This window comes from Hesperophylax consimilis, chromosome 9 (assembly GCF_061612785.1).
Source record: "Hesperophylax consimilis isolate HC1 chromosome 9, BYU_Hcon_1.0, whole genome shotgun sequence".
Lineage (NCBI taxonomy): Eukaryota > Metazoa > Arthropoda > Insecta > Trichoptera > Limnephilidae > Hesperophylax > Hesperophylax consimilis.
In genome coordinates this window covers 37,720,884-37,744,847 of record NC_142844.1, presented here as the reverse complement: position 1 = coordinate 37,744,847, position 23,964 = coordinate 37,720,884, and the positions used below count along the sequence as shown (strand labels likewise).

At 35.8% G+C, this 23,964-nt stretch overlaps 2 protein-coding genes across 3 annotated transcripts in view; one reads left to right on the top strand and one right to left on the bottom strand.

The window, feature by feature from the left end:
• Positions 1-1,788: 1,788 nt before the first annotated feature.
• Positions 1,789-3,862, bottom strand: Rsf1 (Repressor splicing factor 1). Its single transcript, XM_089635945.1, has 4 exons — positions 3,738-3,862; positions 2,587-3,253; positions 2,210-2,334; positions 1,789-2,000 (listed from the first exon to the last, which is right to left on the bottom strand). Exons 2-3 carry the CDS (start codon positions 3,234-3,236, stop codon positions 2,253-2,255), a joined length of 732 nt encoding a protein of 243 aa, XP_089492071.1. The 5' UTR covers positions 3,237-3,253; positions 3,738-3,862; the 3' UTR covers positions 1,789-2,000; positions 2,210-2,252.
• Positions 3,863-7,229: 3,367 nt separating this feature from the next.
• The window catches only part of bark (C-type lectin domain-containing protein bark beetle), a 63,689-nt gene continuing 46,954 nt past the window's right edge, over positions 7,230-23,964 (top strand). For both annotated transcript variants that reach the window (XM_089635941.1, XM_089635942.1), the window contains exon 1: positions 7,230-8,106. In XM_089635941.1, coding sequence (XP_089492067.1) covers positions 7,651-8,106 — 456 coding nt within the window. In that variant the 5' untranslated portion in view covers positions 7,230-7,650. The remainder of the gene's footprint in view (positions 8,107-23,964) is intronic.

The window sequence follows — 23,964 nt, the reverse complement described above, 5'->3', positions numbered from 1 at the left end:
CTTAAAAGTTTGGAGACCCCTGAGCTAGAGTATAAATTATATGCTTACCTCACCTCACCTTCACCATCCTGTATCAGGTGTCACACAAGGTGAAATATCGAGTCACTGGTGAACACAACCAATCCAGCAACATAACTCGAGCTCCCATACCTCAGGAATAGTCTTGCTAAGTGTGGGGATAACTAGAAATTTCACATATGTGATTCTGCTTCGTCTATCCTTCCACTCCTACAGTAATTTGTTCACCTTTGATTAAAATGGACTGACAACTTTGTATAGCTTGCAGCAGAAAACCTCCGCACAAAAAATACATTCTGTCATTAGTACAACTCTGGACCCTCACAAAGGGGGATAAAGTATCTGGACAAATGATAGGGATTGAACTACTTCCGATAACCAGAAATCATAAATTTGCTTAAGAAATCTTCTCTGCACCCTCTTTATCCTTGGCTAGGGACATGTCCTCAGTGTACTTATCCCCTTCATGTTAGTTTGGCATAGACTGGAGCGAGTGAGATAGCCGCACAGCGACCTCCAAGCTGGCTTCGGTTTGTGCCAAGGTTGAAATGAGGAGTCCCTGTCTAGGGATATAAAACAGGAATCAACTCACTGGAGACCTTAAGGTCGGCCTACATTTCAATATACTATTTTGCAATCCATCCTCGGCCAGCCATTCAATTTCTTTCTCTAGCTTCAATATGGTCGCTTACCTTTCCTTATATCAGCAGTGTCAGGACTAACTCCCATCACAGATTGTCCCATTTTAGTACTAATAGTGCAATGGACCCAAATTTTTAATCCCCCCCTTAAGTCTCACTCAATGACAGCATTCAACTATTACTTTGTGCAAGGCCTAGCATGCGCACTGAGATCAAACGCAATGGTTTTGGAATAGCTGAAAATGCCAAACCATATACAAACACCGTGACTGGCGTGAATTACTCAATTATATTTCAGTGGTACTGAAACAGAATTAAGTATAAAAAAAATGTCAGCCAGCATGTTTGTAGTTTTCAGCAATTCCAAAACCGCTGCATTCAAGCGCTATGAACCACTTATTTGTTGACTGCATGTAATTGTCACCAACTGACAATACACTACTGTCAAAACTTAATAACAAAAATTATTTGCGACAAATGTATTTTATACAAAGCAATTGTTTTATTTGAGTTTTTACTGCTTTCTATGAAAACATAAAACAATTTGGTACCAGAATTTATATTATCTTCAGCGAAGGAAATATTAATCAAGAGCGATAAAATATAACACATTATTATTTGTACTAGGACAAAATAGCTTCAGATTTAAGTCCAGGAGACCTCAAAAACCCTCTTTACCATTACGCTTATCTTTCCTCGAAGTTTCTTCCTTGACAATTGATGGCATTCCAGTTGTTTTTTTTTTCTCTTCTTCAATGCAATATTGAACATCAACAACTCAGATGAAGTGTAAGGATTGCAGAATCGAATATAAAATTATCACATTAATTTGTTTGTAAGGTTTGTTGCGTAGATTGGTAAAACCAATAACGGAGTGTTACGCTTCAAAATATTTGAGTCAGGTGGATATAATTATTCCCAAGAAACGTCCAATGACAGAACTAGTTGTGGTATGGCTTCGATCGAACGAGGTCAACATGTGGTAAAACAAAAGATGGATGTTTTCAGTATAGACTATACTCTTGTTTGTTGTATTTTATTTGAATTACCTTCAGTTTCATTTTAATTGTTGATGTAGTATTTTCAAAACAGGGCATACAGAAGTAAATAAATTTACGAAGATCGAAGATAATTTTTTTTGGTAGTTTGTATTTCTTATATTCGAAAATTATTTAAAAAAATAATGATAATAAAAACGAAGATTTAAAATTAGGTTGAAACAATGGTTCGTAGTAATACTATTGACATTTATGTTTTCATGTTTTATCGTCGTTTTTGTAGTGGAGATGACGGCTGTTTCGACGATATCATTTCGTAGCGAAGCTTGGTTGCGCCGTCTGACTGTAATCATTTTAATAAAAGCACATGTACAAGGCAGTCATAAGCGATGAGACGGGTCAAATAGAATGCTATTGACTATGAGGACAATGGTAGCAATTACGGAGATTAGATTTGTAGATTCGAAGGATGCAAGATGCAAGTTTCGGAGGATAATGTTATAATACGAAGCGTAAAATTGTATGTTATAAATCGCAGAGTAATGAAAGTACCTTATAAGATTGTGGGATGCGAAGTGGAGGTAGATAAAGCTGGCTAATACCGCTCGTAGGTCTCGGGCCGCGTGTAACCTCCCCCAGATCCGCCGTAGCTTTTTGGTTCGTCGAATTCCCGTGCGCTAGAATGCATTCAGATGTTCGCAAACCCAGTCTCCAACAACAGTTCATAAGTACAACACGGGGACTCCAAATCATTCCTTTGTTTGGCAACAAACAGTTGGGACAACCCTATTAAATAACACAAACAGGCAACAGCCGGGAAAGGGATTTCAAATTTGGTTCTATTATTTGGCGTAGAAAGGTTCATAAAAATATTTGACTATGAAGATTTGGTAAAAAAAATCAATTATCAGTGGTGTAAGGTTTAATACCTTCCTCGGCCCACTGGAGATCTTGAACGGAAGCGAGATCCTCCATTATAGCCGCCGCTGCTGCCATTGTAGGCATCCCTCGAGCCGTAGACCTCTCCTCCACGGGCCCCACCCCCTCCACCGTAACTGCTCTCCCGGCCACCGCCGCCGTAGCTGCCGCCCCCTCGGCCGCCACCGCCCCCGCCGCTGTAGGAGTCACGCTCGAAGCTGCCGCGGCCCCGGCCGCCGCCCCGCCCTCTGAAGCCGCCGCCACCGGCTCCCCGCCCGCCTTCGTAACCTCCTCGGAAGCCACCGCCGCCGCCCCCTCCGCCACCCTCCCTGAATCCTCCGCGGAACCCTCCGCCGGTGCCTCCCCGGCTGCCCCTGAAGCCGCCACCTCCCCTGCCGCCGCCGCGGTTGTTTCTTCTGCGGGAGATTTCTACTCGCAACTTGGAGCCGAGGATTTCGGAGCCGTTAAGGCTGTCGCAGGCATGTTCAGCTTCGTCCAGGTTTTCGAACTCGATGAATGCGAAGCCGGGGGGGTTAAACGCGACCCAAACCGATGTCAGTTTGCCATATTTATCGAATTCTTTCTCTAAATCCTCCTTCTTGATGCTTTCGGACAGGCCTCCCACATAGACGCGGGTGCCTTCTGAATAATTGCTACTCATGATGTGGTTTCTTGTTACTGTGGAGCAGATACGGAAATATTGCGGAGGTTCATACAAAGAGATAAATATACAAATACAATAACTATACTACAACAATTTATTGATTCAGTTCAAGTTTACATATAGACAACAGTAAAGTATTACAATGTACACAGAATATCGATTTACGCATAGCTGCGCAGAAAACAATTTTTAGACGCCCAATGATGATCGGCTACTTTATTTCAAGGATACTAAACGGAACAACGATGTTAGGAAACCAAAACAAATCTGATAATAAATATATCGAAAGATGCTAATGACGACAACCGATGAACGACCGAAAACAAACCGATTAAAAGGGTTGAAAATAATTGTTGGCGGACGCCATTTTAATGACGCCGATTCTAAAATACATACAATTACAAGATATTTACGTAAATAATGAGACCAAAACGTGGAAATCTGTATGACAACAAAGGTCTTCGATCGGAAAAATCTTAAAAGTCAATTGGAAGTTACCGTTTGCTGTCTTATCCGATGAAATATTCACACTCAAAACGAAAACTAAACCGAACTTTCACAGGGTTTGCCGGAAGAGACGGAAGTGAAGCCGAAAGACGCAAACGTACAGACAATCAGTGTTGCCAACTCGATTTTCAAAATAAAGCCAGCCGTTTCCCGAAAAGGAGCTGAAAAAGAGCTAAAATCTTGTATATCATAATTTTTTTCTGGATTCCCCACAATATTGGTTCAAATCCATGGGGGGGATGGAGGGTTGGCTAGCGAATTTCGGGAAAAAATATTCCACGCAAATTTTGGAAGGAATATTTCGAGGAATGATTCCCCACATTTTTTTTAACTTTATTGGTGGGGTTCTAGAAAATTTTAGGGAATAATTATTTCCCACATTATTTGAAATCCATGGGAGGGAGAAGTGGCTAGGAAAATGATACCCCACATGAAACTAATTTCGGCGACGTTTTCAAAATTTCCGTACATTTTTATGATTTTTCCCTAATACGTATTTTTCCCCCTATTTTGTTTTTTAAAAAAGGAGCTTGATTATCTGAAAAAACGAGTTAAGAAGCTAAACCACATTTTTGAAAGTGACGGCTTCAATTTAGAGCTAAATCTAGCTCTAAAGGAGCTGAGTTGGCATCCCTGGAGACAATTTGGCGCTTGAAGAAGTACGACGGCAGCGCCTCTGGCGAGGCTTTCGAACGTTTGCGGCAATTTAATTATTTTCCCGATTATATATTATATAACATTTAGCTTACAATTATTATTAAATTCGTTCACTTGATAATACATATACTGTGGTTCAAATACTTTCTGGCTACAAATACAATTCAAATAATTTATATGTTTATGTGAAGAAAGAAAAATTAAATCAATAATGCTATTTCCGTTTCAAATACCATAAACAATGCAACTCAGTATCCAAAGATTACAAAATTCTGCATTCTATATTATGCTAAGTAGGTACCTACACAATTTTTGTTTTAATCGTGCACACTTGCGGGAACTGGAGAAAATATTTTGAATTATCTACAGAATCACCATCCGAGATATATTTATAATTTTTTGAGTATCACAATATTTACCTTTAAAATAATGATATTATTGAGAAAACCATTTTTTCTATCGATAATAATATTTTCATCGATTTTTAATCACACTTCAAACCATGTAGTACACACTGCTAAAACATGGCTAGTACTCGTACTCAATCTATCCACAAAATTTCAAAAATATAAGGTACATTTTTGTGCATGGACCTAAACAGCCCTGGAAAAAGTATTGTGAGATTTTATATGAATGGCATTGGAGCCAAATCTAGGGTGAGGGTAAGTGGCCTGGCAGCCATCTTGTATGACTACTTTTAAACTGATTTGCTTGCAAAGTGGTACATAATGAACTATTATTATTTTTTTGTTGTGTTGTTAATGCATTTATATCGGCTGATGATTTTGTTTCAACAAGGAATGAGGATGTCATAAAAAAATTTAAGTATGTTTTGTCATTCCCATTAATCTCCCCCCTCACCCCGCGGCATAAAATTGTCTCTCGATTTGCTCCGTCCAGGATTTTTTAGGTCCAAATTTTTGTGTTATATTATTCGATCTGCATTAGGTAAGGCTCACTGTAAAAGTAATTTAAAAAACATGGCCATTGAACGCTGAATTAGTTTGTAAAGCGCACTTGAAGTGAAATAACACAAAACTGCGTTTTATAAAAGTTAAGTTATTATTTTTATTATTAAATGATAATCGATCTGATGCAGTTTATTAAAAAGTGTTATTTTATTTATTTTCGGGAATTGATGTACAAACGAAAAAATGTATTTCACTTACTCAATGCACCTCAAATGTAACCTTTCACTAGTCTTTATTGGAATAATAATATTCCATATATTAAAAAAAACTAAAAAATTAGGTACTGGGTACTACACTATAATTTATTATTTTGCAGTTTCACAAGATGTACAATGTACACCTAGTACTAGATAAGTTTTCTAGTCGTTAACATAATTTTGTAATCCTATCGTTAAAAGTCACCACATAAAACAACTTTGCTGTGGATTTTTTTCAGTTATTCGCATGCCATTTTACAACGTACATTAAATAATATTGTAGGAATTTGAATTATTAAATTTTTTTCAATATTAAACCACAACAATTTTAAAGCTCTCAGCAAAATCAGTCACACTGTTTCCCTAAATTCCTTATTCAAGGAGTTATTATAAAAAGTAAATACGGTGGTTAGTGACCTCTAGAACTGAGATTCGCTTTGATTTTCAAAATTGTAACTTATTTTGTAACTACTAAAATTATTTTATATTTGAAATGTACATTTATTTTGTTTATAAAATAAAATATATTTTGTGAGTTTTAGACAAATGTCGTAATTTTTCAAGTTTCCTATCGATGTTCATTCGGAAGGTCAATTTCTGATCGTTTTTTGAAAGGTTTGGAATGGTTATGAAAATATTGTATTCACATATTTAATACTTTCTACTTCAAATATCCCACAATAATTATAATTTGTCGTGATTTTTCACTTATCTGTATACTCGCTTAACATCTAGCCCCGTATTAGTTTATTGTAAAATCTCTACCATGAAAATGTCAATGGTTTTCTCTTTGACAAAATTGCCAAGCGCGACATTTGAAATCTCCGAAAACTTTCCCTATTACTTATTTCAATAAAAGGGCGATATGCAACAAGTGTGATTTAAAATTGAATTAGAATGATTCAGTTAATTGTGCATATTACTTTGTACTTTTTACTACGTCCGCAGAATATTGTAGTATACTCATAAGAAAGTATGGGAAACGGCCTTTATAGCTTAGTGGCATACTCATTTGAATTTAAGTCGGGAGATTGGGGATTCGATTCCCCTGAAGTGCAATAATATGTTGGTGCATACCTAATGTGGATTTTATATATACATCACCGCTACCTAGTCTGGGTACTGCGACTGCGATATCGATTAAGTTTAATGGACCATACAATACCTAATTGGTTCAAAAGAATTGCTTTTCAGTCGTGAAAATTCGTCTATCATTTTTCGTCATTTAATTATAATTACTTAGTTCTAAACAGTAAATAATTATTTTGTGAGTCATTAGAAGTTAGATTCCTGATGTAAAAGTAAGTAGGTACCTTAATCGTTTAAAAATTAGTCCTTTCGAATTCGCATCGTTAATTATTACATCAATACCCAAGGTTGAAGATAGAAAATGTATTTTCTACGAACCTTTTTATTACCATTACTGTTAGGTAGGTACCTACGTTCGTTACAAGGATTTGAATAAAATTCCAAATGAATCACCGATCTGAATGTTGACTGTTGGCACTCAGTTAGAAGCAAAGAAGGTACTTCGAAGATCCAAGGCGCATGCATAACTGGTTTGGTCGGTGGCGCCATTACCCGTAGGCCCCAGCAGCGCGGTACGAGCGGGAGTTACAATAGCTTAGTTCGTTGTTCGTTGATTTGGTTGTTTACCTCCGACAGGTAGACTCAGCGGAGGTAGCGGCGATTGTTGGTAAGGGGAGTGTTGAGAAACATACCTGCGAGTAACGGCGGTCACGTGACCATTACATCTTGTCTGGCCGTTGGCCGCGCCTACTCTCGATTTTGTTTTACTTGTTCAATCACTTTAATTTCCTGCACTGTATGTTTGTTTCGTGAATGACACAAAGTCGTTAACAATAACCAATCGTTAAAAAGTGCAACTACCTGTGAATAAAACATCCCGTTTGTTATGTTATATCATTCAGGTGTGAATCCCTTTGTTTAGGGTGGTGTGTGTGTTTATTTAATTCTTATAAGTTTACATCTAGACTTTTGTGTTTAAGGGTCCGTTTTACGTTGGGTACCTACTTTGTTCGTTGTTATTATGTAGTTGAATGATGACAACAAATTTGTATGGAAAGCAACCTGTTAGGTGAAAAAAATAACAAAATAATGGAAGTGAAACATTACTGCAGTGCCGATGGTGCACGTCAACTGAAAAACAATAGTCAATACGGCAATACAAAACACAAGTGGCGGACTATGGAGTGGAACAATGTTGCGTTGTTTCTAGTGTTTGGACTTTTACAAATGTGTATTAGTGTCGAGTGTCAAAATGTAGAGTTTCCGACGACTTTCTCGTATGCCACGGACAATTTTTCCGCCACACGACAACTCCCCGATGTTACGGAGTTGCCCGGAGGGACCATCACGGATGGACAGATCGTCTGGAGGCTTAACAAGAGCCCCTATCTGGTGAGGGAGGACCTCATCATCGAGAAGGACGGGGAGCTGGTCATCGAGGCTGGTGTGGAAGTCAGGTTCGGGCCAATGGTCGGGATCACCGTGAGGGGAATTCTCACCGCCATGGTTAGTAAAGATGCACCAGTTATTTGAATCTTATAAGAATTTGATGCGATTTTGTAATCGATTTGGAACGTTGCGAAAGTTTATTATATCCGACGATTATTTAAAAATATTTCGACATGTTGAAATAATACTATACACAACGCAATCAAATTCCCATTGTTATTTACAATCACCTAAATTTTCAATTGCATCAATAATTACATTCATTTTCATGTACTAGTTAGGTAATTTAACCTTTTAGGAGGTAGGTAGGTACCTATTTTGTATTTGGGTGAGTACCAAAAAAAATGTATTGCCCTTTCATCTCATCTCTACTCACGACTCGAACATACGTACCTAGTTCCCACAGTGTTATTTATTCCTTTACTAGTACGAAAGATGACTAATCATAAAAATAATTATATTATGAATAAAAAATATTCTTTGAACATTACGTAGTTAAGGTGTGCTGCAATTTGAAAAAATCTTACCGCGATAATTATCGATTAGTTAGGTACCTGCTAATCTAAACACATGGATAATGCGTTATCAGCGGGACCTGTTCTTCAAGATAACACTTTTGTATATTATCTGTACAGGTACATTGGGATCTGTGATACAAATTATTTCATTAAGCCAACGAGTGTTAGCTTGCATCTACCGAAAGAACAAATATTTTTTTTTCAATACCTAAAACATCGGTAATAATAATTGATAATGCGTAAGTACGTAGGTATTATATTGAAAGCAAACAACACCTTGCCTCTTGTCAATTTATTTTATTTGACGAGTTAGTCTGTTTTTCAAAATGTTATTTAACTGTTATTTTATCAAATAATTTGCAACACGAGAAACATCGATTGCTAGAATCCAGTTAGAAATGAATAATGTGCTTTAAACTTCAAACAATATAATATTACTTCCCAAACAAAGAGATTGCCGTTATGTGGTCTTCGTCCCAACTATTTACCATTTATACTATTATTATTATAAAATGACTGGCGAGATTTGTTCAATAAATCGTGCTGCACCGAGGTAGAAGAATCCATAGTCTGAAATTTTTACTAAAGTGTACCTAATAAAACAATCATTTTTAAATCCATTCAGTGCTTTCTAAAATTGTTCCTTCCCACTATTAGAATATAATACTAATATTATTAGAACCTATTGGTAATGCCACTGCTCCGGGCAGTTGAGACACTTGTGCGTCATTTTATATATTTTTAAAATGTATTTTTGCGTGAATAGTTCAGTGGCTTATCGGCCTAAGCATGCGACAGAAACCCATAACTATATTTTACTTTGTGTAGTACCTCCCAAAAAACTCTAACTTTAAGTTCTGGAATCACGAACACAAAAAACAAGAGGCCACATTGCTATTTTTACAAATTTTTCGAAGTTTCGGTAAGATCTAAAAACAACAAGCAGTAAAAATAAAGTTCGTTTTACTGTGATACATCTATTTTTATTAATATACGAGTATATTAATTTGTTTTTGGTTTGATTGAGGATTGAATCTCCCTCCACAGGGACTGAAATCTAACAACCGCGCCAACAACTGCGCCAAATCGTGATGGGTCGAACCGACATTTATTTCGTATATTAACTGTTGTTAATTTCAGAGAAATGCGTATACGTCCGCGTGATTGCAACCAAAATTTGATATAATGGATTGTCATCGCCAACAAGCCTATCTGTCGAGTTTCAGGTCGATGGTATGCATGTATTCATTTACGTAATCATAATCGACATTCAAAAAGATGTATTAAAAAAAACGGTTCCATTATAACTCAACACAGTGACAATTCAACACACCATTAAAAAGTAAAATAACGACACTAAAAGCGATGAAAATCTAACCTATAAACCGAACACATGTAATCTATTTAACTTAGTTTTGTTTCATCACTTTTCAAGACTTTATATCACGTTTTAAAAGTGTGTTGAATTGTCATTTTAATGAGTTATCCAGTCATCGGTAGTTTCCTAATGATAATTATTGAAAGTGGTTATCCTTATAGTGACAGATAGTGTGAGTAATTCATATTTTCCTAATTCATATTCATTGAATCAATTGGTGAATCACACGTTAAACTAAAACTATCTAAGTTATCTACTTACATATATATTTGTTAGTCATTTAATTTCTAAGTAGATACCTACATATACCGTTTACACATTTACAGTAAGTATTAGGGTGTAATCAGTAATCATATTATGTGTGTTTGTTTATGTCTTCAATCTCTGTGATAGCAAGAAGTGAGATAACACGGTAAATATTTTTGATTAGGTAAATGATTTCCTAGTCGTTCGTCTCTGTACTTATCGTGTAAACTAATTATTTATGAAGATTATTTCAAATGAAAGACCATACACAATACCCACTTAGGCCCTACGTACATGGAGATACTTACAAGCATACGAACAGCATACGCATAGTATACGCGCCGCTCATGAGGATTGAGACAGACCAAGCTATACGCATCAAAGCTTTTTTGTGCATGGTCTATACAAATTATGTGTTAGGGTGTCACACTACGCTATAATCTTCCTCAGGAGAGATGGTCAGATCAACTGGGGAACTGCCCCGGAATATCATCTATTTGACAGCTTGACAGATGACAGCCGCGTGATCACGGCGCTCCGTGAATTGATCGCAGCATTTTCAAATATAGTCTGACTAGTAGATCACGGCGCGTCCCCGACTTCTGCTACCATTCGCATTCGCATCATATATTCTCCTTTCACTCCTTTCTTCGGTCATTCGCTCTACATGCCCAAACAATCTAAGTGTCCCTTTCTTAATCTTACTCATTACGCTTACATCAGCCTTGCACTATTTGCGGATCTCCACATTTCTTACAGGATCATACATGGTTTTACCACACATATTCCTCAGGGATCTCATTTCTACAGCATTCAGTCTACTTTCATCTTTTCTCTGCCATTTCCATGCCTCACTTCCATACATCAGGGTAGGTACCAGCACTCCATTGTGGACTGCTAACATCGCTTCTTTGGACAATTTTTGTTGGCGCCAGCTGCGTTCAGTCCCCCATTAATGGAGTTGTCCTGTCTTTTAAACTCGTTGAAGCGTATAGCGTAATCTATTCTGTCACCCCCTTGAGTATTTTAGCCATAGCCATAGCCATACTATTTTGCTAATGTTCGTACACAACACTACGTAACGACTACGGGTTTGACGCCAGTTGCACCGTTGCACTTTACTGACAGTGCTGGTAGCACTACCCGAGTTATTTGGCAGCTGCACGTGAAAAAATGATCAAATGATCGTGTACGGAAACCAGCATTAAAGAGTAGCATATCGGTAGGCTACTTGCGGTTGCGCCCCAGCCAAGTAGCTTCTAAGTATCTCCATTTAATGCGGGTGTCCTGCGACGCGTTTCCACAAACATAACAACATTGAACCAAATGTTCAAACAAACATTGAGTCTGCGTTAAAAAATGTGTACAGATACGCCCCATTTATCACGTTTGCCTTTACTGCAACATAAATGTGTACAGACACGCCCCATTTATCATGTTTGCCTTTACTGCAACATAAATGTGTTCAGACACGCCCCATTTATCATGTTTGCCTTTACTGCAACATAAATGTGTACAGACACGCCTCATTTATCATGTTTGCCTTTACTGCAACATAAATGTGTACAGACACGCCCCATTTATCATGTTTGCCTTTACTGCAACATAAATGTGCACAGACACGCCCCATTTATCATGTTTGCCTTTATTGCAACATAAATGTGTACAGACACGCCCCATTTATCATGTTTGCCTTTACTGCAACATAAATGTGCACAGACACGCCCCATTTATCATGTTTGCCTTTACTGCAACATAAATGTGTACAGACACGCCCCATTTATCATGTTTGCCTTTACTGCAACATAAATGTGTACAGACACGCCCCATTTATCATGTTTGCCTCTACTGCAACATAAATGTGTACAGACACGCCCCATTTATCATTTTTGCCTTTACTGCGACATAAATGTGTACAGACACGCCCCATTTCTCATGTTTGCCTTTACTGCAACATAAATGTAAAAAAATTCCATAATATTACTTGGCGGTTTGCTTCAAAATTATTAGTCGATTATGAAAAATATTTGCTTTTATTTATCCGATGGTTTTCTTCGCATCAAAGGTGATTAAAATACTCATCTTATTGTCGATCTGATTTAACTATTATAATAAACATCTAGGACAATAATAAATAGATTTCACAACAAATGAGAAAAATATGGGTTTGATAGAGTATCGCACTTGTCAAAAAACGTCATTCATATTTTAAACGCTGCTTGAAATGGTAGCTGTGATCAGACCTGAACCGCCAGGTAACTACCAACCTTCCTTTTTATCGTATCCTCCCCTTCCCACTTCCTTCAGTCTCACAATATAACCCTATTGGGGTTGCCATAGTCCCATTGGCTCCGGAAGCCGTTGTGTCTCTTGTGAGGTATTAAAAAAGAAGAAAAACATAATTTAAATATTATTGATTGAGCGAAATCTTATTTTGACTGGACCGTTTTGCGTTTGGTCTGCCTGTAAATTTGTTTGTGCATTCCGTTTCCGTATTAGAAAATCTGCTGCATCCACTTTGTTATTCAAGCAAGCATTATTTTGACTAGATGGCTAACTTTGATCATGGTTTAGTAAAGTTATTTTTTTGAAATTTGAAATATTCGTGTTTATTTAAATTTTCATATTCAATTTTTGCAAAATTATGGTACCTATCTGCCGTCATTGAGATAGTGACGTTTCTTTGGACGAATTTTATAATTATTAATTGAAAATTTAAAAAGTTCACAGAACTACTAGTTATATTTATGGATAATTAGGTATTTGGTTTCCCTTTTAAATGCGCTAAATCGCATATCAAACATTATTTTTCTTTCACAAGGTATTCTGAAAAAATATTATTCAGTAGGATTCTATTAATTCTCCCAGATTTTATTTAGAGCGTAAGAATACATTTACATAATTATTATATCCCAGACCGACCATACGTTTTTTCCTCTACATTCTCTACACAATATTATGTAGGTATCTTAACGTGGAAGTTTTTTATAGCGCCTATTAGGACTAAGTTATGTAAATCTGAGTTGTCTCTGACAGGCTGATCATGCAAACGCATCAATGTCTGATATTTAGGGTTTCTAAAGGGTTGGACAATGCACATCCTGTTAGGAATGTTCTCTTTATTCATTGAACATTTTTTCATGGTCACAAAATTAATGCATTTTACTTCCGGTTGCATTAGATTATGTTAAGGTTGGCAGCACTTCATCAAATTATCAATCATTCATGATCGAAAAATTTCGTCGAGTCAGCAATAACTTTTAGCTACGTCTAACTTTTAAATACAGAATAACATCAATTTTGACTGGTTTACGTAAATATAATACTGCAGAAGTAGGTATACAAAGTACTACTTACATAGTTTCTATTCAATTCTACCAAATCATTCCTTTAACATTTATAAAATAAATAAAAAAGAAATAAACGAACTCATTCTTTCTCTCAAAACTCATTGTGCACCTGGCCCGGACAACATATCTAACCAAATCCTGATTAATTTACGAGAATATATCGGTATACCTCTCCTACATATATTTAATCAAAGTTTCTTCCAATATGTTGTACCTGACAAACTTAAAATTGCCAGTATTACCCCGATCCATAAACCTGGAGACAAAACGTTAATCTCCAACTACAGACCTATTTCACTACTTAACTCTCTATCAAAACTCCTAGAAAAAGCAATGAAAAAAAGACTACTATCCTACCTCGATAAACACAACTTACTATCAAGTCATCAATTCGGTTTTCGGGCAAAAATGGGCACAGAACAGGCAATTTCTGAATTAACCAACTTCATTGTAAAACATGTAGATAAGGGATCTAAAGTAATTGGAGTTTTTCTAGATCTGGCTAAAGCCTTTGACACCATCTCTCATGATATGCTATACGAAAAACTTAAAAATATTGGCATCAATGGAAAACCGCTCAAATGGTTCATCAGTTATACAAAAAATAGGAAACAAATAGTTGAACTTAATAAATGCTTGAGTGACACAGCAGAAATAAAGTACGGAGTGCCTCAGGGTAGTGTCTTAGGCCCTATTCTTTTTCTTATCTATATTAATGGTCTCACTGATATTAAAATTCCAACACTCTGCTATAATGTGATCAGCTACGCAGATGATACTGTACTTCTTATTAAAGAGCAATCTTGGGAAAAGGCATTTAAGAGCGCCGAATTTGGTATGAGGGAGATAAAAAAATGGCTCGACAAAAATCTTCTTACCCTAAACACCTCGAAAACCAAATTTCTAACATTCAGTAAAACAAATATTGGGCAACCAAAAACCGTCCCGCTTTTACACCTGTATCCATGTACTACATCACAAACCAAAAACTGCGACTGCGAAAAAATTGAACATTCGGATAATATTAAGTATCTTGGTTTAACAGTGGATTGCAAACTAAAATGGGAACTTCACATAATTTCACTTGCAATGAGAATCCGGAAACAAATATACATTTTTAAAACGATTAGAAACATTATGTCACTTAAACTACTAAAAAATGTCTACTTTTCCCTTTGTCAAAGCATTTTAATTTATGGTATATCGGCATGGGGTGGTGCCGCAGACACATACATCAAGCTACTTAATACAGCTCATAAAGCACTTATTAGAACTATGTTCAAAAAACCATATCTTTATCCCACTGAAAATCTTTTAATTAAAAATAAAATACTTGATATCAGGAAGCTATTCATAAAAAAAATTATCCATACAAATTGCATAAAATCGTCACCTTCACACATATCTCACTCCCAGAACACTAGAGCTAAATCTAACAATCATTTACAAGTGCCAATAATTAAATCCACTCTTGCTAAAAAACATGAATCTTACCTCGCACCTTCCATATTCAATATTTTCTTAAATGAAACACAACATACAACTCAAATCAACAGAAAATGTACATATAAATACTTTAATACGTGGCTAATAAACAAAAAAAGAAATTGCATTAACAAGTTACTCGCAAACCTTCCATGCTAATTTTTATATGACATATTAAAATGTTCAATTACTGTTACATATGAATGTAATAATTTATATTTAGATTATTTTATCTAGGTAATCTTTTATTTTTTTAATTACGTTTCTTTTTCCTGTATTTTGTATTTTTATTTATTTACTTTGTATTTTTATTCACTTTTATTATTATTGATATATGTAATAGTAGATACTGCTACCCGGCTCAGAACAGAAATTGTCTAGTGAGTCGGGTAGCGCACATAATTTGTAAACAAATATTGATGTCAATAAACGCCCGGGTTACCGGCAATAAAAAAATAAAAAAAAAAATAAAAAAAAACAGCTTTTTATTTGATTTTATTCTAGAGTTTACGTGAGGCCCTTTGAGGAGTTTTCGGCAGTATCTTGTGAAACCTGTTGACCGTTCACATGGAGTCGCTTCGAAATATGAAAGTACCAGAAAGCTCGTAAAATACTTTCCTCTTGCAATGGGCGTTTGGCGCGCGTGCTGAACACGGATTCCATCTAATTAGTTAATTACATACCTTACGTCAGTGGCGGCTCGTGACTATTGGGTGTTCTGGAGTGCTAATATTACAAAAATGCATTATTGATGTTGCATCTGAAAACGATGTTTTTATTTTTTTTGAAAATTCGATTTTTTGTATGAAGATTTCCATCAGGAAATCTGTGCGGCGCACGGCCAAACTGAAATATCCTGAAAATCTCCCTACAAAAATCCATTATGGAAAAAAAAATCGTTTTCAGCTACAACAACATCAATAATGCCATTTTTGTAATATTAGCACACTCAAAACTCACGAGCCGCCAACTGCCAACGTGCGCAATAGATTTGATTCCAAATAAATACTTTGTCAAAGGAATATTTGCACATTTTTGTGAGCCTTTTTTAAGTTATTTAACCTGCAACGTACAACCTATCTATCTCCTTCCTACCTACGGAGAAAATAAGGGAGTCCTACCTATCCTGGGCAAAGAATAAATATTTGCATATCGCAATGCGTAGTAGTAGGTATAATATTTGAGGTAACTACGAGTAGATATGTTTATTCAAGAGTAAGAAGGTACTTTTAAAATGAGTACCTGTAGGAATTTCAATTTATATTGTGGTGGGGACTGTGGGGAGGCACTTCCTTTGTAGAATGCATCTTGAATTTTAATTGGTACTTGTCATGTTTCCTTTTTACCATTGTGAACATCAAAGTAAGTTACCAAGATCACGATCAAAACTCAGTGGAACTATGGCACTTCCATAATTGGGGAATTTGAGTTAATTGAGACTGAGGTAAAAGGGAAGAAGATTAAGAAGGGAATTGGCTGTAGGTATGTAGGTACGTCGTAAAAGTTTTAAGGCTCCGTAGTAAGCGTTCAAAGATGGTTTGAAAGGAAGATATGTAAATACGAATGTTAGAGTGAGCGCACTAATATTAAAAAAACGATAAAAATTATGGTTTTTTATCAAATATATTTAATAAAACACAACTCGTTTGAAATAGCGCAAAAGTCTTTCGACAAATGCTTTAGTTACACAAAGATATACTGCGATTGCCTATACTATATTAAATGACAGAACAAAACGTGTTAATAATTTTCGGAGCTTACTTGGGATTTTTTTCCATCGAGGGAATTTCATATAATCAACTTTTCGGCATTACAAATGTAAAGATATTATCTTCAAAAATAACATGTATTAACGAGTTTACGAGAAACTTGTTATAAATCGGTATAAATTGGGTATGCGGGGACATAAGCATAGCATGGATAGTTACGGTTTTTGGGGGCAAAAAAGGAACATGACAATTTAAAGTGCGTGAAATGTGCGAACTTTGAGATCTTGTAAAAGTTCAATGTACTTACCTCCTCTCACAATTCACAATGGCCAATAACCTGAAACTAGGTGCTTACATGCATACAGAGAAGCTTGTTTTTCATAATTACGAAGTGAAATTAGACAATGTATGTACGAGTGCCATTATTTATGGCGTATTAAACACCTGTGGACGCCTTATTAATTTTTAAAACCTGACGCACATGTTTTGAATATTATATTGCTTCTATTATCAAATTTATATTTTAGCATTAGATACCCTTTGAAACATTGAATAGATTATATGTTGGTAGTATAGGTACGTCGTTTGAATCAACGTGCAAAAGTATACTAATAATAATAGCATTTCATAATTTTATATGGGTAACTACTTTATTTCAGATCTATTGTCTCTTGGTACCTACGGTATTTCGTGAACAATCCATTTTAGTTTAGTTCAGAGGTTCCCAAAGTGGTCTATATGGACCCCCAGGGGTCGATATCGGCTTGCTGGGGGTCAGCGAGAAAAAAATTTAGGGGTCCACTAGATTCAAATAGGGGTACATACGAGCGGACCCCCATTTACCTCAAGTCAACATTTAGGAGTTCCGTAAAATACACAATAGACCTAACACAGATATAATAGACTGATAAATTACTTATTTGATTTTTTGTATTTTTATATGTCGTAAAGTTGTTAATTGAGATATATAAATAGAGTCTACGTTACTTTTCTCGTCAGAATTAATATATTCAAGCAAAACATTGCACATTGGAAGCCGCGAATTTTCCTAGTTCCCAACTTGTTTTTGGAAAACGTCCAGGGTAATAATGATGTTCAACAGTGAAATGCACTTCACACAGAATTCAAAACTAAGTTAAAGGAAATTTTGACTATGGAAATGGAACGTTGAAAAATCGGATATCATGTGACAAGAAGAACCGACCGGAATAAGCACTGACAAAGAGCTAAAGGGCAGTTTTGTAGGGCCAGCTACAGAAAGAAATTCCCGTTGCTTATCCTGCTTCATTTTCATTTGGTGTAATACCTCACAAGGGCGCCCCTGTCTGCACAGTGTAAAGACAGATGAACTATACCGCCACCCGGTTGCTAGGCAAGGGAGGGGAATCTTTTTACGAAAAAAATAAATGATTATCACGTGGGACATTAATAGTTTTAGAAAAATTCAATATTCGGCAGGCAGGGTCTACGGAATTTTTTTTTTGGCAAGTGGTCTACGGGGCAAAAAAGTTTGGGAACCTCTGGTTTAGTTTATATTAGAAAAAGTACTAGGAAGTCATGTCCGTTCTGGTTTAGGTCAGTTCGGTGTCGGTTATTATTTAAAATCAGAAGAAATGAAAGTAAACGTTCCTACAATGGGTAATAATAAACCGACATATTTTTTGACAGCCGCTTTTTTAAGATTTGTACTTTGTACTGATGCTAATGGCGATGTGAACAAACGAGATGTCCGTTATCAAAGATGATGATAGATAGGTACACATCACTAGTTGATAGGGATGGGTACGCGGTGAAAACTTACTGATATAATACTGCTAATTTATTAAATAATTGTTTAAAAATTATTCGTATTGCTGTTAAAAACGGGACTGCAGGCCTCTAACGAATTAATTGAAAGATTTCATAGTAAACTATCAGTAATAATGGGGATGTAAGAATACGTGTTCATATAAATTCAAATATTTTAGAATTTCATCATTATGTAAAAACAGTATAAACGCAGCTGCATGAATGAATGAACCCGTGAGAGGAAATGGTTTGCTATCACCCTTTTAACAGGATTTTAATGAATCTTTAATCTCTCTTTCACTGATCTCTATCTAGATTCATACTCAACCCTCGTACCGTTATGTTCCCAGAACTCCCTCTCCTTCCTTTCTTAAAAAAAAACCCTCCACACCGCATCCCAAAAGGTCTTGACATAGGTCCTGAGGGAAATTATTTTCCTCTTGTGTGAGGTTAATGTAAAAAAACTCTCTGTACAATGCCTAAAAATGCATATTTCCCTAACCCACAATTAGTTACTAAAAAGTAATACACTTTGTGCAAATATAAATAAATTACGCATTTTAGTCTGATTCTAGCTAGGTTCTAGTCTGAATATTATTCTATGGCATCTTGACTCTTGTTCGAATAATCAAAATCCACGCCAGTTGTTCGCTTAGTGGAATTAGGTCCAACGGGGTTCGCTATCAGGGAAGTATTTATTTCCCGAATAATGGTTATTGGTTCAGTGGCCTGTTTGAATGCATAACGTTACGGTTTAGTTAAGGATTACGAGCAAAGTTACTGGTTACGGTTTCGAACGGATTACCGCTTCGTTCGAAGGTTCTATTTCAGTTATTATCGAATCAAGTCGGAAATTGTTCTGACGTTTTTTTGTCCATTTCGCAGTTAGGTACTAAGACCGCAGTTTCTTTTTTACTTCAATTAGGTATGTCAACAATGAACGATGACTCGACACTTAATCTACGGGCAAATTTATTTGGTAAAATTAAATTTTAATTTTACACAGAATAATGTTTTGCTGCCGAATTTCTCTTTTAATATTTTAAGTATTATAATGGAGTTGACAGCCTGGTTATTGTGATGTAACAACTGTTGTACATTGAAGGAACATTGGTCCGATATTGTGACTGTTAAACATTGAGGTAAAATAATTATACTTTATATACTATTATATACCTAAATGCTGTTAAAAGACACGCGTGTTTTTTTATGTTTCGGCGTTGCATTTAAAGGCTTCACATCTGTTATATTTGTAAATAATATGCTTTAGGGGGGAATTTGGAATGCATTATTGGCCCGTATTTATAATTTTTATAGTCTTATGATTCTGGAATACGGCGCGGCGGTGACATTCGTGCTTATCTATAGAGGGTGTCCGGGGGTAAGGTGCGCTAACTTCGGGGGGTGATTCTACGTGATTGTACAAGTAAAAAAATAACTTTTTAATAAATTAAAAGGTAGTTCTTAGGTAAAAAAGTTTAATTTATTTGTATGGTGAGTAAATATTCTTCTATGAAAAAATATTTTTATATGGGAAAATAAACATTGGAATTTCGAAATAAATTGTTAATCTTTTTTACTTTTCTAGCATAATGTAGAATCACCTCTTGAAGTTAGCGCACTTTACCCCCGGACACCCTGTAAATGTTACCTTTTATCTTGAAAAGATAATAATGTCTGGGGACCTTCTTATCTGTTCAACAAAAGGAGTTTTTTTTTAACCTACACTATGAAAAGAATATTTGTTTTTATCTTGAGACGGTACCTATTCGTTTTGATAATGTAGAAATACTATAGGACAAACTGGGATAAATCTGTAATAAATCTGTGTAGGTATCTATTTTTAATACCTTAACAAGGTAGCCGTAGATAACAGAGATTGTTTTGGTTTTGGAAGTTTTGGAAGATCGTGTCAAATACCTGAGGCAGGTAACAGGTAATGTGTGTGAAACATTATGAAATTCCCTGCTCAAAATAGACTAAAGCAGAAAAACTGTTTGTTTATCTCGGCAAAAACATATTTAACAGTACCCCCTGGCGTTGCTAAATTTGTACAGATTTTTCTGTCTGGAATTTCTAGGTCTATATCAATTATCTTCAGCTCGAAACGTCGAGCGTTGCGTCGTTTACATTATAAATAGTGAAAAAAAAATCTAGAAAATTCCCTTTTTTATGAAGATTTTCGGGAAATCGATGCGCACTGCCAAACTGAAATTTCTTGAAAAAAATATAAAACGTTTTGGACTAAAAATATCAAAAATATCGTATTTTTCGATCTTAGTACTCTATCACACTCAAAAGTCACGAACCGCCACTGGATTAAACCCTGAATTTGGTCCTAAATTCTGCGCGTTTCTCAATGCACAAAAATAGGATGTTAGTTAACGCAGAATTCGGCAACCATAAATGATAAGTTGCAGATTAGTTTGTTGGGTAAGGTAGGTTGCTAAACGAGATCGGCGCGGGACAATGGCCGCCCAATGTTCCAGTCGAGAAGCCTTTCGGAGCAGAGATCCCGTTATTATACCAACCGATAGTACCTACTTACCAACCACCAGCTGTACCTACCAGCAGTACCTACCAGCTACCAGCTCAACGGAGAAACTCTCTCGCACAGGAAATACTAAATAATATAATGCTCCTGATGAAATTACCAACCCGACCCGCTCTCCTTTGCTCCGCGCCGATCTCTTAATTCGAAACAACTGACCCCGTAATTAACCCTGACGTCATTATTCGGTACCTAGGTACAGTATACACGGGAGATGAATTAATGCACCTACGCTCTCTGCTCTTCTCTCTGTGGCTCTTTGCTCTGTGCTGTGCTGAGTCAATGACATTAATATACACGGTTGACCTCCTGATGAAGTTACTAGTTACTCCGCCTCATTCAAATACACTCGTCAGAGTTCCGCTAAAGCGTCTCGTAAAGTCGTAAACATTCGCGATTACTAGGGTACTCGGTGAAGTATTACCTACCTATAAATACGTCACAAACTAGGACAATTTGCATAAGCATGTAGAACAAGAATAATGTTTCACTCTTAGGAAAATGTGTCATCTGGTAGAGGGTTTTCTAAGGGTTTCCGTAAACCATATGTAGGTACTTTTTTTTGTGGATTTTTTTTATGTGCATACCGCTCAAGAGTTCCAAACTGTTTCATGCTAATCGGACCAGTGAGACTGTGGCATCCTCAATTGTGATATATTATGAGGCTGAAGAATATGGAGAGAGGAAGGAGATGGGGAAGAGAAAGGAGGGAAAGTACCTGGTTATTTAGATCTGGTCACCCAACACGGTTAGGCCCATTTCTAGCAATCGATGCTTTGCGAAATCTGTATGAGTTATCTTCTGTTTAAGACACATTTAAAGCTTTTCCTAACAAAGGCCCTTCCGTCCAAAAAACCCAAATATGATAAAAATGTGCCATATAAGAGAACTCAGGCTGCATTGAGTTATATTTTATATATGATACATAGGTATATTTAAAAACTCAGACTGTCCTGCATTGAGTTATATTTTATATACGATACATAGGTATATTATGTAACATACCAATTTATTACATAATATGTATAATACATGTAATATAGCTACATCTGCATGTTGAAAGTGTTTATTGTAATTACATTAATTAATGTATTGAAAAATTATATTATTTGGAAACCCATTGTTAAGGAAATTGGTTTGCATAACTGCTCGTAGTTATTATATGAATTACCTCTGCCTCAATTTTGCACTATCACGCGCGGGGAAAACTTACCGATATAAAATATTGCTAATTTATTATTTATATTTCGTATTCCTGTTAAAAACGGAACTGCAGGCCTTTAACGAATGACTTCAAAGGTTTACTAACAAACTATAGGAAACACGAATATGTTATGGGGATGTCGGAACACGTGTTCATAAAACTTCTGATATTTTCGCTTTTCGTTTTTAGATTTATTAGGATGAGTGCAGCTATGTGAACACGTGTTAAGATATATTCTGAATGTACTAATAGTTTGTTAAGAGATTTTAATAAATTAGCCAAACTCATTTTTCCCCTTGTGTGATTAGTTGAATGAAACACACAAGATAACACATAACACTAGATATTCATAATTATTTGTGGTAGATTGGTTTTAACGTAGTAGGAGTTCTATGAATGTCTGGGAATTTACCACGAAGAGAGTGACTAAAGTTTGGCCGAGTTATGAGTTGTATAAGTAAGTAGGTACTATTTATTTACAATTATTAATCTAGATCTTGGACCGAGTTCTCGGTAGTGCTTGCTTTTCGATGTTCATTTGGTAGCCGTTAACGAATTGTTTACCAAATGCTGAATCATAACCAAAACAATTTAGTGACACATTTTTTACAAATGTTGAAATTGTTACATAATATTTATTTATACTATGAAGATTAATTTATTTCCTGAGACGCGTTACCTAAGTTTTCTGTCGAGAACGGGTGGGACCCATGCAGTAACAGCGTATAAAATTATGGATTATTTCCTTCTGGAATGCTGTAAGTTGTTTGTACCGAACAACTACTGCTTGTGGCGGCACCAAGATCTGCTATGTATAGCACATGGCAGAACAGACGTGTTGTCTCGGATTCTCGGCATAGAATGACACGAGGTATGTTGCTGCTAAATAACGTCTGTCTTTATATTTAAGAAAAATGAGAACATATTGCCAATTTATTAAAAATCTCTTCAAATTATTCGTAATCCTGTTAAAAATGGGATTGCAGGCCCTTAACGAATAAATTAATGAGTTTCCTGATTAACTTTTAGTAAAATACTGAAAACTGCGCTAAACAAATAATCCAATCATTATTATTATTTATACTAACAAGATGTCAGAAAACGTGTTCATAACAATCCTAATATTTTAGCATTTCGTCATTACATATTACCATGTAAATGCAGGTGCATGAACACGTGTTCCGATATATTAGGAATTGACTAAATATTTATAAGGAAACCGCCTGCAATTCCGTTTTTAACCGGATTACCAATAATTTGAAGAGATTCTTAATAAATCATTTTTATCCGTGTGCAAATAATGTATCATGTCATTCTGGTTAGCTTTTATGTTGAAACTAGTTGACGTTTACCCGGCGTTGCACGAATTTTGTCTACATTATATAAATATAATTTGCATGTATTATACAGGTTAGAGTTAGAAGTTGATTTTTTTTTAAATCAAATTCTTATAAATTATTACTGAAGATAAGAAGTACCCAACTAATTAAAACTATTTGAAAGTAAAACAAATGAAGAAACTCGGATTTGAAGCATTATTTTGAAATCACCCTTCATTTAATCCGGTGTAATCATAAAATATTTCTGCTCTGCAGGGTTAAAACATCTGTTGTTTAACCCTAAGCACCAGAAAAAACTTTAACCCTAAAATAGCCGAAAAATATTTTTTTTGTTTTTTTTTTTTTT

Bases quoted from the DNA above. Each gene is read 5' to 3' on its own strand.
- Rsf1 (XM_089635945.1), bottom strand. From the start codon at position 3,236: ATGAGTAGCAATTATTCAGAAGGCACCCGCGTCTATGTGGGAGGCCTG. The intron at 2,335-2,586 runs GTATTAAACCTT...AATGCATTCTAG, and splicing joins TCTCCAGTGGGCCGAGGAAG to CGCACGGGAATTCGACGAAC.